We start from the raw sequence: 17,153 nt of genomic DNA on the forward strand, positions 1-17,153 counted from the left end.
TCAATTATGGATGTTTTGCATTTTTTATTTTGGATTAACACTATCATTCATGTACTACCAGAAGCATCAATCCAGGAGATTACCGGATGCGTCAATCCAAAAATTTACCGGATTTCATAATCCAGAATACAAAAAAAAATAAATGTACAATTTATATAGGGACACTTTTGTCTTTGTGCAACCTTGTGGGGGTGCAGGAAGAAAAATATAGGGGTGTAGGAAGAAACTGCCTTGGGTCGAATGCAGATCCCGGTTTGCAAGTGGCGAGTTCCTCTTCGTTTTTAATTACAACAGATTGCTTCACTTTTCAATTTTCCTTGAAATTCTTCTACCTGGTTTGTTAATCTAAGGCCAAGTGTTCCTGCTTCGTTCTGTAACAGTCTCTGTCATCGCGATCTTTCGAAAACCCTACTCCTTCTCTCTCTCTATATATGTATATATCAAGAAGCTGCTCGGAAGGATCGAGCAGTTTCGAATTCGATTCAGCATGAATTTCAGTGAGCTCAATTCGGTGCTGTGATTCGCACAACCATGTGGTTTTCCTTCTGGAGATCCAGAGATCGTTTTTCCTTGGATCATCTCAGGTTTGCATTACGTATCCGGTGAATTGCGTGTTCTCAAATTCTCGAAATGCGCGTAATTGTTCAACACAAATTTAAATATTATTAAATCTGCATTCCTCTTTCCGGTGTCCGATGATTCAATTATGCCTCTCTTTCTGTTCCCGATACCTGAGTTTGAGATTTTTGTTTCTTTTTTATTCTGTTTGTGGTTGAATTGAAGTGAAGAGTTTCGGTTTTTGAAGCTTCTGCTCTTCCTAACTTATGGACTGTTTGGCTTGTCGATTTGGATTATACTCGCAACGTAGAATCTGATTTAGTGCATGACACCACATAGACTGAGAAAGAGAAAGGGAGGGACTAGGAAGAACAAAAAAGTTCCATTTGCTATGGTAACCAGATACGTAATAGGTTTTGTTTGGACATGAGTGATAGTGATTGGTTAAACTTAGTTTGAAATTACAGAGACACCAACAAGTGAGGGCCGCTTTCAGTTATTACATATGCAACTTTTTTGATTCATTATAAATTTTAGCTAACAATGATGAGTGTATTTAAAAGGGCGGTAGAGAATGTGTCCTAACACTTTTGTTTATTTTCACTTATCAAAACGCATGAAACTATGCGTTCTATAGGTATCATTTAGAGCCTTAGTTTCTTTGTTGCAAAAAGAAATCCCTTATCCTTGTATCCATGTTGCCAGTTGTGAATCATCTTTCCCCTGTTAAAATGTGTATAACTGCCATTTTATCAGGTGAGATGGTATAAAGGATAAGAGTCGTGTTGCTCCCCAGTTGTGATTTACAATGTTGACTTACAGTTCATTTTGTTAATATATATTCTTAATGATAGTATAGCAAAAGATGGGGTGAACTTCACTGATTGTTTATTGTGTTGTCCTGCTGCCTGATGGTGCTCAGGTACTTAACTGATCAGTTGACGAAAGTTCAAATAGTTAACGATGTTAATAAGGTAACAATAACTTCATTGTAAGCTCAGAGCATTCTTTGGATCGTTTTCCATGGTTTCCCTTATTTTTAAATTGTGTATTGTGGAAGGATTTTGTTATCGAGGCACTGAGATCTATTGCAGAGTTGATAACATATGGCGACCAACATGACCCAACTTTTTTTGAGTGAGATTCACTTGTGCTTATGTTACTAAATAAAATTTGTTTAGTTCTGGCAATTTAATATCATGGTTTGTGGCAGATTCTTCATGGAAAAGCAAGTTGTGGGAGACTTTGTCCGTATACTTAAACTCAGTAAAAGTATTAGTATTCCACTTCAGTTATTGCAGACAGTGAGCATTATGATCCAGAACCTAAGAAGTGAACATGCTATATGTAAGTTGATTGCCAAATTAAATGCCCTATTTTGCAGTTACATTAGTTTCTCAGCTAGAGTTAACAATGTTGTTGGGCTTAATTGTTTGTGTTTATTGTAACTTTTGCAGATTATATGTTTAGTAATGAACATATGAATTACCTAATTACATATTCTTTTGATTTTCGGAACGAAGAGCTATTGTCATACTACATATCCTTTTTAAGGTTTGTTTTGATGCATCCTATTGGTGAATGGAAATTTATGATTATACTGCATAAATCTGTTTTCTGGGGTTGTGTTGTATAAGTTTTGTTCACCCCCTTTGTATATTTTTGCTAACTAGTTCCTTGGTTAAATGTCTTCTGGTCATTGAAGAGCAATAAGTGGAAAATTGAACAAGAATACAATTTCTCTACTTGTGAAGACTCGCAATGTAAGTATTCTGCTTTCTGGGTCTAGTTATTTTGCCAGTGATTCATAATATTAGCTTAAGTGAAACTTGTAAGACGGTCTTAGAATAACTATTGGATAGTTGCTCTCATATTTATGGCTTTAAAATGGAAAAGGTGGTGAGACTAAGTTTTGATTTCTTTTCCTAGCCGTTGGTTATGAAAGGTGGACAGTACAAGTTTAATTGTACTGGCAGATTCTCTGTGTTGATAGTTTTTGTAATAAAATAGAGGAAATCAAAGGAAGGATAAAAAAACTGTTTAGATGCAGCAAAACTTTGATATATTCTTCAATTGAGGCTGATATTCCTTGTGAAATAGATTTACCCGAAACCTGTTGCCAATTGGTATTCCTGTAATCTGTAACAGTCAATCTTGTGTGATTATTAATTTTATGGATATATCCATAGTTGACTATCTGTTTTTATCCTGTCTTACAAGCTTAGTTGATTTTTTTGTTAAATTACTCAGTTGGTCACTCAATTATTTGGAAATTTCAAATAAGTCCTCGGGATTAGTATTTTTTAACTGCGTCTCAAGCTAAAGATGTATGTCCTTGGGATTAGTTTATGGAGGCTTAAAACCACTAACAAATTAGTTTAGGCTTAAAATCATATGGACTTAATTAAAAAATGACATGATCAAGGACCCAACCCAATTACAAAATTTAGTTTAGGGACTTTCTTGAAAATTTCCAAATAATTCAGGATCCTACTAAGTAATGTAACCATTTTTCAATAATCTTTTTGCTGGGTTGGAGATATAAGGTTATTCTGCCTTTGTTTCTACGTGTCCACATGATTTTACTCTACTTTTCTATAGATTTAGGATGAAGTAGTTTCATTTCCACTGTATGTTACGTGTCCACATGATTTTACTCAACTTTTCTCTACATTTAGGAGGAAGTAGTTTCATTTCCACTGTATGTTGAAGCAATACGCTTTGCCTTTCATGAGGAGAACATGGTTCGCACTGCTGTACGTACTGTGACCCTTAATGTTTATCATGGTAAGATTTACCTTTTTACGTGGCCTCCCTCTGCCCCCACAATTTTTTTTTTCTGAACTCAGTTATGTTATGATGCTAAAGTATATATATATATACACACACACACACACACACATATTTCTGACAATTGTCTGTACAATTTTCAGTTGGGGATGAATTTGTTAATAGATATATAACGAGCACACCTCGCACAGAACACTTCTCAAACCTGGTGTCGTTTTTTAGGAATCAGTGTATGGATTTATATAGACTGGTGTCTGAGACACTCAAGTAAGACATCATAGCTTCTTTCTCTTTGGCATACTTCTGATTTCTTTGTTTCCTTATTGAGAAATTATTGTTACTGAGACAGAAATCCAGGCTCAGATTCAACCTCTGCAATAACTGCTGTTGTAGATGAAATTGAGGATAACCTGTATTACTTCAGCGATGTTATCTCTGCTGGGATTCCGGATGTTGGGAGGCTAATAACAGACAGCATTTTGATGCTTCTGATGTTTCCATTACTTCTTCCTTCCCTGAGAATAGTGGACACTAATGTATGAAACTTCACTTTATTGCTTTGTATGTTTACATTGGTCAACATTTGCATGTTTCAAGGTTCTCTGCAAGATTTTAATTAGATGTATTTTGATTGAATATGATACATATGTTCGTATTAATGCTTAGTAGCACATTAATCCAGGACATGCAAAGTGGTGTTGTCACTTCTCTCTACTTACTTTGTTGCATCTTAAGGATAGTCAAGATCAAAGATTTGGCAAATACCATAGTCGCTGCTCTTTTTTATCCCTCAGAAACCTTTACAAAATTTTCTAGGGGTCAAGTCAATGGCTATGCATCTGATTGTGGTTTTACATCCGTAAGCCAAAAACCAGATGATAATAGTGCAGAGTGCAAAGCAGAATACTTGACAGTGGATGTGCCAAACTCTTCTAGCTCTTCAGGTTTATACCCTGAAAGTGTTATGTCAGAAAATAATTGTAGCAGGTCAAATTTGGCATTAAGGTAAAGGCCATTCTTTTCACCTGAGTTTAAAAATGATTTTTTATATGTCTGATTGAAAACTGTTCAGTTTGTATTTCTTCTTGTCTTTGGATCCGGAAATATTTTTAAACTTGTCATGCCTGCTCAAACTATCATTCCTTTAGTTTTTACTGAGTAATTGAAGTGACAATGAGCAATATATATTCTATCAAATAAAATGTAATATCATAGATCTTGAACTTTTGCTAACACAGTTCTGATGACTTTTCTTTGTCTTCATGAACTGTAACTGATGTAGGGAGGTTTTGCTTGCATATGTTACTAAAGGGGATGATGTACAAGTTTTGGGTTCTTTGAGTGTGCTTGCCACTTTACTGCAAACTAAAGGTTGTGCCAGTGAATATCTGTTTGCTTTACCATTGTAACCTCAATTCTATTTTCTTAATATATCTTGTTCTGTAGAACTTGATGAATCCATGCTAGATAAGCTTGGAATTCTTCCACAACGCAAACAGCACAAGAATCAGTTATTGGTATGTTGCATCTATTTTGACCATTCTTCATATATAAGCATTTAACTGTTGACTTTTGACTCCATTTGTCAATATGGTGCTTCAGGTATAATTTCTATTATTGATATACACACTTTAAATTTTTATAATAGATTTTGCCACAATGTTATATTGTTGTGGCTGCTGTAGATGATGTCATGCCTTCCACATTTTAAAATTTTCTGGCTTTATTAAATGTGGCATTTTATGCCAAATACTTAGCTTTTTCCTTAGTGTCATTCCTTTATGATTACTTTTGAGTGTTGAATTTACCTTCTAGTGCCATTATTTAAAAAAATTACAAAATCCATGGCAATAATCTAGCCTTTTTCCACTAGATTCCTGGTGTCCCTACCTCTAGCAATTAGGCTACCCTTTGTATGATCTACTTCCCTAATTATGGCTTGTACAAGCAAAGGTTGTTAAACTCGAGTTTAGGTGAAACACATCCAGGGCCCTTAAAGTCAACTTGTAATTTTGTCCAAACTTGAGTCAGAAACTAACTTCGTGATGCAGGAAGGTTCACTGTTCAGAGTTTAAAATTACACAAATAATTGTTGACTTGAGACTCGAGAAGTATTTTGTGTTCACAAACAGCAAATGAATGAGGTGACTGAGAATCAACAGCAATAGCAGCTTCAGCTTCATAGGGTGTGGGAGGATGAACTTTTTTAATTTATTTATGAAGCTTAGGGTTTTAATCAAATCTTTGAAGGATGAGCCTTTACTGGAATGAAAACGTCATCGTTTTTTTGGCAAGAGGACAGCACAAGTTCTGAAATGTATCTGGACTTCCAAAAGTTGGTCCTTAACTTGCAAGTTCACTGAGTTTGAGTCTGCGTTCACTGATTTCACTTGAGTTTATGATAATGCAAATTTACAAACGAGTTAGTGTGTTTTGGGTTCCTAAACTTATAAACACGAATGAATTAAAAACTTGAGTTTAACAACCATGCTAACAAGCATTCTCCACACATGCCTGAATCAGCCAAGGTAAAATTTTTACCTTTATTTTTCTTCAGAAGGTAAAGTGCACTTCCTCCATAATCTTATCTTGTCTCGTACATCAAGTCATGTAATGCAATGTTTGCATCTATGTTGCGTTGACTTTATTTTGTTCTTTTTACTTTTTACTGCTCACGGTTCTGTGCCATACAACATTGTAGGTCCAATAGCTGTCTTCTAAGTCTTTTGCTTAAGCTAGATTGGTATCTTTCTGCCATAAACTCAAAACACTCAATTTCTTTTCACCTTGTTTGAATTTACATCTCCATCTATTTCTTCCTTCCTTTGTATGATCTATGATGTACCCAAAATACTAAAGCCATTTGAGTTGATTTATGGTACGATCTCCAATTTTCATGTCAAAATTAGGGTTAGTGAACCTCTTGCTAAACTTACATTTTACTTCTATTTAAATGTCAGCTATATGCTTCCAAAGCTTGCTTCATCATCACTAACTTCTCATTTGTTTCCTTTCTTGACTATTCAACTATTGTTTGCTAAAATAAGATGTTAAGGCTTTCTGTTTAGAATCTTCGTGGCACATAGTAATATGCCTACTATTCTTGGATTTGATAATCAATTAATGAAGTTAAAGTGTTGGAGAAGAAGGCCTTGTTCAAGGCTTAGCATGCAAAGGAACAATAGAAATTTGTTTTTGTGGATAGAATAGAACAAACAAAACGTAAATTTTTGTTGATAGGAGGAATTGAAAATTTGAAAAATATACAATTCACCTGTGTTTAGAATTTATCTGAATTAATTTATGACAAGGACCTTATGTTTTGAGGGAATAAAGTTATGATGTGTGAAAACGTGATCTTTGTAACGTTTGAATAATTTTGATTCGAAAGTGTTCTAATATCTTTGGTTGCTGGATGAAACAATGATAAATATAGTGGAGGAGTTGACTGGTATACCTATGAGGTTATGTTCAGATGGTTTATTAGTTTTTCTCATTCATTTTAAAATAGAGCTCATTTTGGTTGGAGGGGGAAATGGCTTAGTTGTAATGTAGTGGAGTGGTGCTTCTTTCCACTTTTGATGAATTTGGTCTATTGTTGTATGTTACATAATTGCTGTATATTTCTGCAGCAAGCTTTGGTTGGCGAGGCTTCAGGTGAAGAGCAACTTTTTTCTTCTGAAAATAGCTCGATGAGGGATAGCATTGGCTGTGAGCTCAATACCTATCTTGAAAAGATTAAGGTTTGCAGTTTCCTGTTTTAAGTGTTAGTGGCTGTCCTTTATTGAACTCCTTCTTGAAGTAGGCTTTCTATACTTTTCTATTTAGTTCATTAATTTTACAAGCTGACTCTGTCATTAGATGTAACATCTGATTGTTTCTGGTTTCCATTGCTTGTTTCTTAGTTAGTTTAATTGAGGACATTTACATGTCTAGTCTTCTCTGGCAGGAATGTCATAGGACTTGGATAATTAACAATATCTGTCTTAATACTGATTGAATGCGGGAATTTTCTAAATTAAGTTTCCTTTCTGGTTTAGTTAATAATTTGAGCAATTGGTAAAATTTTGTTCTCGTTGCTGTTATGCATGTGGTTTCATTATTTTTTTTTTCTCATGGGACCATAATTAATTTTGTTATCACCTCGAGGGAATAGGGGATGGCTGGTCAATGACCTCAACTATTTATGCTTTTCATTAAGTTTAATTTTTTTACTGTTGCATAATTGTTAAAGTACGAGTTTGAAAAATATGTAGGACGCTTGGTAAGGTATGAACCAACTGAAATACCCTGATTTGGGTACGGAATCAAGCATCGGATATTATGTTCGGGTGAACCAAAACATAACTTCGTTTGGGTCAACTTGGGACAAACCGAAATATCCTGTCCGATTTGTGGGATACTATGTTGCATGGGTTTGGAATCAAGCATCTCATGATATGATACAATACTTAAATACTGACTTTTTTTTTTAAATACTGGGAGAAGGATATATGTTAGTTATTAGTAAAATATGTATATTCATATGTGTAACTGAAATATCTACACGTGATTGTCCTATCCTAGACCAAGTTTCAAGTTTTCTCTCTCCCAAATCCGTATATTATAATTTTGAGGTTGGTGTGTACTTCAAGGATGGTGAATATCCAAAAATAAAGGATACACGAAAAACACAAATGCAGGTGTATTATGAGTATTGGTTTTGGTATGTATGCGCCATCATATTGGGAGTATCTATGTATCATAGGTTGAATATAAAATTTTACCATATGGATATTTGAAACTTTGAATTTATTTTGATAATTTTTAACTGATTATATCTAAATTGGATTAATATTTGATTCACTTAATTTTATTATGTATTTGTGGAGCAAGCTATGTGTTGTGTTTTTCTTACTAATATTTAGAAGCTACTTTTATTGATATTGGCTTTCTTAGTTTTAGTTTACCGATGTTTACAGGAGCTTTATGGGTTATCTTATCTCTGCTCTGATCTTGTAACAAGCCCTCGTGTGCCTAGATTTCAGGTGCATGTTTGTATCTTGTTTATGTTCTTTGTTGTAATTGTTTCATCTTTAAAATGTAAAGATTCCTTGACTCCTTATTGGTTGGCAATTGGTACATCTTTTCTTTTAAGATATTGGAACTGTAGCACTAGCATTCTGGCTAATTTTTGTAGACTTTTCACTTAATGATGTCATCATTTTCTTAAAAGAGAAAATTAAAATCGAAGAGGAATTATATTAGAGAGAAAGGAGGTAAAGTACACTGGGTAAGGATAATATATTCTCTAAAACACAATAAATTAATTACAACAAAGAGCATGCTAAGTTTGGGAATTTTTTAGATAAAAGAGAAGTTTAGGTAAGTTAAGCTTTAAGGCTCAAAGAGTGCTTACTCCTTAAAGAACGCTTACTGAGGTATGCAGCAAAGAAAGACAGCCAATGTCTCTGCAGTTAAAATAGCAGCTTGAAGCCTTAAAGAGTGCTTACTGATGTATGCAGCAAAGACAGACAAACCAGTTTCTCTGAAATTAAAATAGCAACTTGAAACAGCCATTGACCAAAGACCCAACAGATAGCATAAATAAACCCTGCCTTGGAGGCTGTTGCAATTTTAAGGGAAATAAAACTCAAGGATGTGTTTATTGACATTAGATATGTATAATATGTTGATAACTTGGTAATATTAAAAATCAAACATCACTCACAAATGTCATAGATAAAAACATATAATATGCAAAATATAACATGTAATAAAATCAAATGTCAGTATTTAAGTTCAATAGCACATGATATATTTATTAGATGCTAGAATTAGAGATTAAATAAAAATAATTATCAATTGTCATAACATTGGAAAAGAATTGTATTAATCATTGTGATATCGAGTTTTAATTTGAAAAAACAAACCAATTTTTCCCTTTTTCCAGTTTACTCACTGGTTTGTACAATAACCAGGTTTATACTGTTTTTTCAATGTCAGTTTTTGGGTTAAATGGGCTGATCTATTGTCTGGTCTAGTTTGGACAGCATAGATGAATGCTTAAACTTATAATGATTAGTTATGAGTACTCTTGGATTAATTTTATCTGTTCGTGTCTTTTTCTTGCTGTTCTACAAGTCTAGATCTGAATTCCAGAGTTGGTCTCCATATTTATCTTTTCTGCAATACCAAGTTCTATCACATTATGTTCAATAATTTAATACATAAATTGTGTGTGCTTTTACCAGGTGCTCGATGCATTAGTTAGCCTCTTTTGCCGTTCTAATATTTCTGCAGAGACACTGTGGGTTGGTGGTTGGCTTTTACGCCAGTTGCTTCCTTACAGTGAAGCTGAATTCAATAGTCATCACCTGGAATTGCTGCAAGTAAGAACATAAGTAGGATGTGCCTATAATTGTGTATTTGTATATGTATGATCCCCACCTCTGTGCTTAGTATATTGAAGTTTTTGACTGGGGCTGATTTGCACACATGGAACATCTTAGTTCACTGTCAATTTAATGTTCTCCCAGATATATAACTGGCAAAGACTTGATTATTTTTGTGTAGACGAGATAAGAGAAGAAAATCTTTTATTGCAATGAATATGTGTTTCTAGAGATGGTGAATTATTATACCCTTTTAAAGTGTATGATAGAAGAAATATATTGGAGTCCAATGGCGATGTGTGATCTATATAGTTGACCTCATATAGTGGTATGGGGGTTATTTCTAAATTCCAAAAGGATAAAGTTTTTAAAGTTGTTAATGAAGTTTCTTTAATTTGCTAACTTGTAGTCAATGAGTGACTCTATTTGTTGGTGGATTGCTTTCATTGACGCATGTGTCAATGACTTGCAAAATAATTAATCAAATGTATTGGTATAGACATGAATTTACCATATTTTCATTTAGTTATTGTCATTGCTGCTATGTGCATCCCTAATAGCTGTTGCATCTATTTTCCTCCCAAATACAGGTTTCATACAAGAATTCTGCTACTGCTCTTGTAAAGGAGGTTAGAGGTTTCTGGCCCGATCTTCTTATCACTGTTCTTTGCAATGAGTGGAAAAATTGCAAAAGAGGTACTTTTGTATATTCTTGTGCTTAATGGATGTCCATGTTCAAGAGTTTTACTTTTGTGCTTCAACCAAGTAATTGTTTACCTGTAGCGATGGAGTCGTCTTACCCTCCAAAAGAACCAAAATGTGTACTTTTTCCTACTCAGATATTATCTTCAGAAGGTAAGCTTGTTCCTTTAGCTGTTCCGACATTCATTTTTTGCCTTTGGCTGGTGCTTTGAGGAGAATTGTAAGAACGCCTTTAATTTACGTTTCTGTTTATACAGAAGATACACCTGAAGGCTCATCATTTGCTGCTGGAGAAAGGATGCATGAATTGGCAAAGGTCTTCTCGTTATTCTTTGTCTTGTTATTTTCTTACAAGTGAGCTAATTGCATACACGCTAACACTGTCAAACTTTTCTCAATTATGTTTTTTCTTGAATTGTGTGCCCACTCTGTCTTAGGTATTTGTAGTTCTGCACCAAATTCAAATATTCACTTTAGGTAGACCTTTGCCCGAGAAACCTCTTATTTATCCTCCTGGTGATCTCCCAGCAAATTCTCGTGCCCAGACTTCGGGACTTGATTTGTCAGGCCCTAAACCAGGGACAGAAGTCAACCTTGGTAAATGTTCCTAACTGGAGTTTTCTGTTTTCTCCCTTATCTGATTTTACATATAAAGAGGTTATTACTTTGACATAAAAAAGATAAATGGCAAAAGGAAGAAAGGAGAGAAAAACCTGGGGTTTTGGTGGGGGGCGTGGTAGCGGTGTAAATTCTGTCCTGATCTTAATATTAATACAGCGATAAACACATGATATGATAACCAACTGCTCCTAGTTTCAGATAGATATTTATGATGTGGGCTATCATTAAAACACCTAGTACTGTTAGATACCCATGTTGAATGTTCCAAAACATACAAATATCTTATATGTCATAAATCCTAATTTTCAAATCATATGATGTACGTATACTATATGTGTATCCAATGCGACGATACGATTGTTCTAAAAGTATTAGGATACGATACATATTTAAAAGTGTATGAAAGTTCATAAAACATTATAAATATATTATTGCAATTGTGTAAATCCAAATTAGAAACATCTCTAAGATATTCTTGAAATACATATCATTGTCATCATTAATTACTTTCTATTATTTTCATATAGTAATAACACTACCGAACTCATTACTTTTTCAAAAAGAATTCATATAGAGAACAACTCCCATATTTGGTTTATGAAGAGACAATATTTCTATTTTTATATTACACACTTGTATGTTTCTTGTAGTCAATCTTTCAAAGAGGTGGTTATCATAGCTACCTCAAAATCTTTTGATCAAATGATTCCGAACCCAAATTGGGTTCACTTGGCACCAATAATAGAACCAAAACATTGCCACGCCCTCCATGCTCATGAATGCATATTGCAACTTATGGAATGAATGAATTTCTTGTACCTCAATTTTTCAGTCCTAGCAATCCACCCAATTGGATTTGCCCTCACAAGCATTGGCAACTTTGGCCCAAATTTGTGCTTCCTCCATCTATAATACTTTATCTCCCTTGAAAATCTAGCAAGTTAGATCAATTTGTTTAGGAACCAAGAATTGAAATGAGAAAGCAATTTTTTTTTTACTGAATAGAATGAAAAGAACAAGAAATAGGAGAGTAGTATCTACTCACTCCAAGGGTTTCACCTTCACAAAGGATTTTCCATGTTTATATCTCAAACCAACTAACTAATTCGTTAATATCCAAACTATCTTAATTAACTTCTACTTCTCCTTATATCCTAATACTATCTTAGAATTTTGGCCTAATACAATCCTATAAACCCAATTTTTATAGTGTGGTTTGCACCCTATTTATATTCTCTACATATGACTAGTTAATGCTGAAACTAAACCACTACCCCTTGTTGAAATGAAGGCAACCTCCAAAGAGGCTGCAACTAGGGAAACCTATGGTTGACCACAATTAAGGTGGCTTCTTTGTGGCAAATGTGGGTGTCCCAACAATGAATCTAGAATTGAGTTTGATATCTTAAAATTTAGAATCTGGGCCTAATTCAATCCCACAAAATTGAGGTGTAAAGAGAACGTTGTTGCCCACTTATGTAATATAATTTGGCCATATCTTTAGTTGATATAGAAAATTAAGCCTCCAGTCTTGAGTTTGGTATTGGTATTTAGACAACTCCCTAAGAGGCTGCAACTAAGGCAGGCAAAGGGTGGCTGCCTTTAGGTGATTTTCCAAACCCTCTCTCCCTCAGACCCTGGACTTCTCTGGAGTGTTGCAAATGCAGGTGGGTCCATGTTAAATTCTGATTTTTATGTTCTACTTTGGCTACATCACCAGTTGATCTGGGACTAAACGACCACTTGAGGTTGTAATTAAAGCAACTCTCAAGGAGGTTGCAAGGGTGACTACAATTATGATATGATGACTTTCCTGTACTCTCATGTCCAATACTTGTAGCCTGTAGTGTGGCAAATGTAGGTGTTCTGACAATGGATCTAAGAAATGTTATGATACTGTGTTAGAATTTGAGATTTGAGTCCAACTTAATCCTTCAAATTCGGATTGTAAGGGGAGGGGAGCTTTTCACTTATACACTATACTCTGATCATAATTTTGGTTGATGTGAGACTAAAGTAGAATAGGGTACAGGGTGACTGTAATTAAGGTGACTTTTGAGCATATTCCTAGTATGATGTTAAGGGACAGGAGACAATTATTATGTGTATTTGATAAATTTTCAGGGTTCATTCTCTCTGTACCTGTTTCTCTACTCTGGGACCATTTGTGCTATACTTTCAGTAAAATTTTGTATTTAATCATAATAAATTGTGGTTCTCAGAACCGGACTGGACTGGCTGGTTTAACCAGGAACTGGGCCTATGTCCGGTTTGGGGCTGCTTCTTCCTGCACCTCCATACCTTCTTGTGCCACCCCCATAAATTTTTCTTATTCCAAAAATATCCTTTTCAATATTCCGGATTACATAATCCGGAAGTCTTTTCTATACATAAGATTAGCTTCTGGATTATGTAATCTGGAAGCTTTTTTTCAGATGTGTTATTAGCTTCCAGATTATATAATCCGGAAGTCTTTTCTAAATATGAAATTGACTTCCAGATTATGTAATCCGGAATATATCCGGATTACATAATCCATAGCCTTATTATTTCAAATCCAAGGGGGTGGAATGGTATTTTCATATTTAGTATGGGGTGGCACAAGAAGGTATGGAGGTGTAGGAAGAAAGAGTCCCGGTTTGGTAGTGGTGCATAAAACTCGTGAAAAACAGGTTGAACAAAAAAATATTAATAAATCATAATGAACCTTTTTTTTCTCAAAAAAATAAAAATCATCCTCAAATTTTAGTTATTTTCTTTTTTATTCTAATTATAAACCCGTTATTATTAATAAATATTGATTTTTATTATTTAAATTTCTGTTTAAGTATGATATACACATTTTATTTAAACTTTTTTTGTGTTTTAAATATTAAGAATCTATATCATGTATTATTCTAGTTTTTAACATCATAAAATTATTATATTATATATATCTTTTAGTATTTTGTGAATATTTAATTATTAAAATAATTTTATTAATACTGACTCAATCAACCCCAATTCAATCCTGGTTGAACCATTAAACCTTGAATCGGTGTCTTACTCGGTTCAATGACCAATCCGGTTTTTAAAACATTATAATAAACAGTAATTAAAAACCAATTTCAGTTGGTAATCTATCATTTGTCATTAAAAATTTAGTAATCAAATTAATCCCTCGAAGATTCTTTTTTATCTCTTACTACTCTAGTCTTTCCTTCTTAATTACAACCTGTGACAGTTAAGTTCTTTTGAGAGGTTAATTTGATGACAAAATTTATAGAAACTTACAATTGTGTTGATAACAAAAAAATTTGTATGGTCAGTTTGGTGATTTTTGTAACTTTAGCAGACTAAATTGGCGGTATTCCTCTATTTCTTATTTTATTGTCTGTGAATATGTTCCTGACCCAAAGTTGTAATCCATTATGTTGTTAGAAGAGTTACATATACGTATTGTAGGTTGAGAATCAACTAGTTTTTGGTAAAATTGCTCTTATTTTCCATGTGCAGTTAATGCTGTACCCTGTCGAATTGCTTTCGAGAGGGGCAAAGAGCGCCATTTTTCATTTCTAGCAATCTCTGTAGGAACGTCTGGTTGGCTTGTACTAGCAGAAGAGTTGCCACTAAAGAAGCCCTTTGGACTTGTTCGGGTTGCTGCTCCTCTGGCTGGGTGCAATGTATGTATATTTGTCCTCTACCTTAGCATTTTTATCTGGAATCAAGTAGTTTGGATAGCTGGCAACTACGGTGCAAATTTATGTTATTGGTTTAGTTTGATACAATGGAACAGTGAATGTAATTTGAAAAATCGAATTTTACAATTACTTTTACTATGATTACTTGGTATATAATAATTTTACAATCATTTGTTCTTTGATTACTTAGTATATAATAGTTTTATAATAATTTTCTGTGCTCATTTTTTAGCCCAAGATTGATGATAAACATCCAAGATGGTTACATCTGCGGATTCGACCATCTTCTTTACCTGTTCTGGATCCTGCCAAGTTCAATACCCACGGGAAATCAAAGACAAAAGCTTTTGTGGATGGAAGATGGACATTGGCTTTCAGGGAAGAGGAGTCTTGCAAGTCTGCTTTATGCATGATAGTTGAGGAGATTAATTTTCTGCATGACGAGGTTCACAGAAGACTAAAACCTTTGCTCAACCTTGAAACCTCATTGGATTTATCAGGTCTTGCAGACGAGGTTTCCTCTTCAAACACAACCTCTTCAAATACAACACCTCGCAATTCGGTATGACTTTATTTACAATAACAGGCTGCTTTCTACTCGTGGGGTGGGAAATCATTAAGTCGGTCACCCTTTTTTGTATATCCTCCTAAAATACATACCAAATTTGTAGATTGAGTTAGTGCCATTCTTTTTGTATACTAGCCATTCCTGATTTGTAAGTTTATATTCTCTCTTTCATTCTTTAGGAGCTCTAACCTAGGCCCCATATTTTTTTTCTCTACATTATTGCTAAGCTATGTAACAAATGTAAATCTGAGGGAACCCGGTAAAGAAAGTTTTATTCCTTCTCCTGATAACTCTCTATTTCCTTCTTTATTTTCACTACTTATTGTTAATTATATGGAGTATGGAACAATCACATGTTTGGCTACCCGGTTCATCAATTCACATGAAGAATTCAAATGTCATACATGGATGAGTTTATGTAATTCCATTTTGCCAGAATTAGTCATACAACTCACTCAATTGTTACTCTTCTCTTTCATCTCTTTTCATCAAAAATAGGAAAAGTTAACAAATTAAACTGTTAAATGAAAGGGTCTTAATTGTTTATTCTAATGTTCTATTTATTTTGGCCATTAAGAAATAATTATTTTTTAAGGTGGAGTGCCAAATAAATTTTACTATTATGTTTTGGTAAAATGAAAGGTGAAGTTCAGTGAGTCGGAAAGAAGGATGTTTTCCTCATTATGAAGCCAACCCAAATCACTGTTTTCAGTATCATTATGCTGAAATTACAAATTGCGTAGTAATGGAAGTTCATGAATCTAATAAAGTCACGTGAAGCCCAGAAAAAGGATTTCATCACCACCCTACAAATGTTTATATTCATTAAACTAACCTTGAATTATTTTGTTCCAGAAGATGACACTCTTGATTTGACACATATCATTAAATAGAATCAAGTCTTTTCTCTCAGTTTAAACAAGATTTATTTTAAAAATATGCACTTAAACAGATTATATTGGAATGTACTTTATTACAATTCTGATAGCACTTATTTACCTTGTTCTAAGAGTCGGAAAAAGTTAGGTAGGCATCAAGAGAAGGTGGGAAATCACTAAAAACGATGAAACTAGAGTGTGTTAAAAAGCTTTGTATGGTTTATTGCGGAAAGGTTGTGTGAGTTAAATGTTGTAGGTGAGAATAAGTTTTTGGCACTCCAATCATGTATCTCTCACATTCAACACAGTTTTGTGCACTCATTACGCCGACACCGTGTGTCTGTATCATCAGATGGAGAAATTCTCTGACAGTACACATTCTTTTTCTTTAAATAGCAAAACCCACTTTTTTCTCCTTTTGTATTATTGTTGTTTTCTCCACTTGATAAATGTTCTTTTCAAATGGAAAATATTAACTCTAGGGAAATATCATTAGTAGCTCCTCCTTGGTAGTCCCCACCTTGACCCCATAGAATTGGGAATGAAGATGGTGCTTCTTTCTAGCCACTCTGTGGAGTCTCACTATGATTCTATGATTGATGGGTAATCCATGAAACACAAGGACTTCTTGCCCTCCTCTTTCAGGGCACATACCAATACCCAAACATAAATTCAATATTTCCATAACTTCTCATCTTAACTTCATTTTTTCAATACACTGACAAATGCATACTAATTAAAGTATATAATTAAGAAAAAACCTTCACCCTCCAAGATAATTTTATATTTTATTATGCTATCAGAAACTCTCTTAAATCTTATATCAGATAAGATCAAAATAATATAATTTTGCTAGCACAGATAAAAATACAAAAGGGTGTTAAGCTTGGTTTCCTTTCTTCTATTAATTAAAATATGAAAACCCACATAATTTTATAATTCTTATTAAATTTAACAAATAAAAACATGTATCACTACCATT

The 17,153-nt window shown here is 34.0% G+C and overlaps 1 protein-coding gene across 1 annotated transcript; it reads left to right on the forward strand.

The window, feature by feature from the left end:
* The first annotated feature begins 277 nt into the window (after positions 1-277).
* On the forward strand, positions 278-15,583 carry LOC137820278 (protein TRANSPARENT TESTA 9-like). The gene is made up of 21 exons (XM_068624262.1): positions 278-584; positions 1,481-1,532; positions 1,619-1,695; positions 1,772-1,905; positions 2,016-2,112; positions 2,264-2,321; positions 3,237-3,345; positions 3,492-3,615; positions 3,698-3,884; positions 4,031-4,353; positions 4,631-4,719; positions 4,795-4,865; positions 6,981-7,091; positions 8,310-8,375; positions 9,582-9,719; positions 10,313-10,418; positions 10,506-10,577; positions 10,682-10,740; positions 10,862-11,021; positions 14,541-14,707; positions 14,958-15,583. The coding sequence occupies exons 1-21, from the start codon at positions 532-534 to the stop codon at positions 15,291-15,293; spliced, it is 2,589 nt and encodes an 862-aa protein (XP_068480363.1). The 5' UTR covers positions 278-531; the 3' UTR covers positions 15,294-15,583.
* The last annotated feature ends 1,570 nt before the right edge of the window (positions 15,584-17,153 follow it).

This window comes from Phaseolus vulgaris, chromosome 9 (genome assembly GCF_000499845.2).
Source record: "Phaseolus vulgaris cultivar G19833 chromosome 9, P. vulgaris v2.0, whole genome shotgun sequence".
Classification (NCBI taxonomy): Eukaryota; Viridiplantae; Streptophyta; class Magnoliopsida; order Fabales; family Fabaceae; genus Phaseolus; species Phaseolus vulgaris.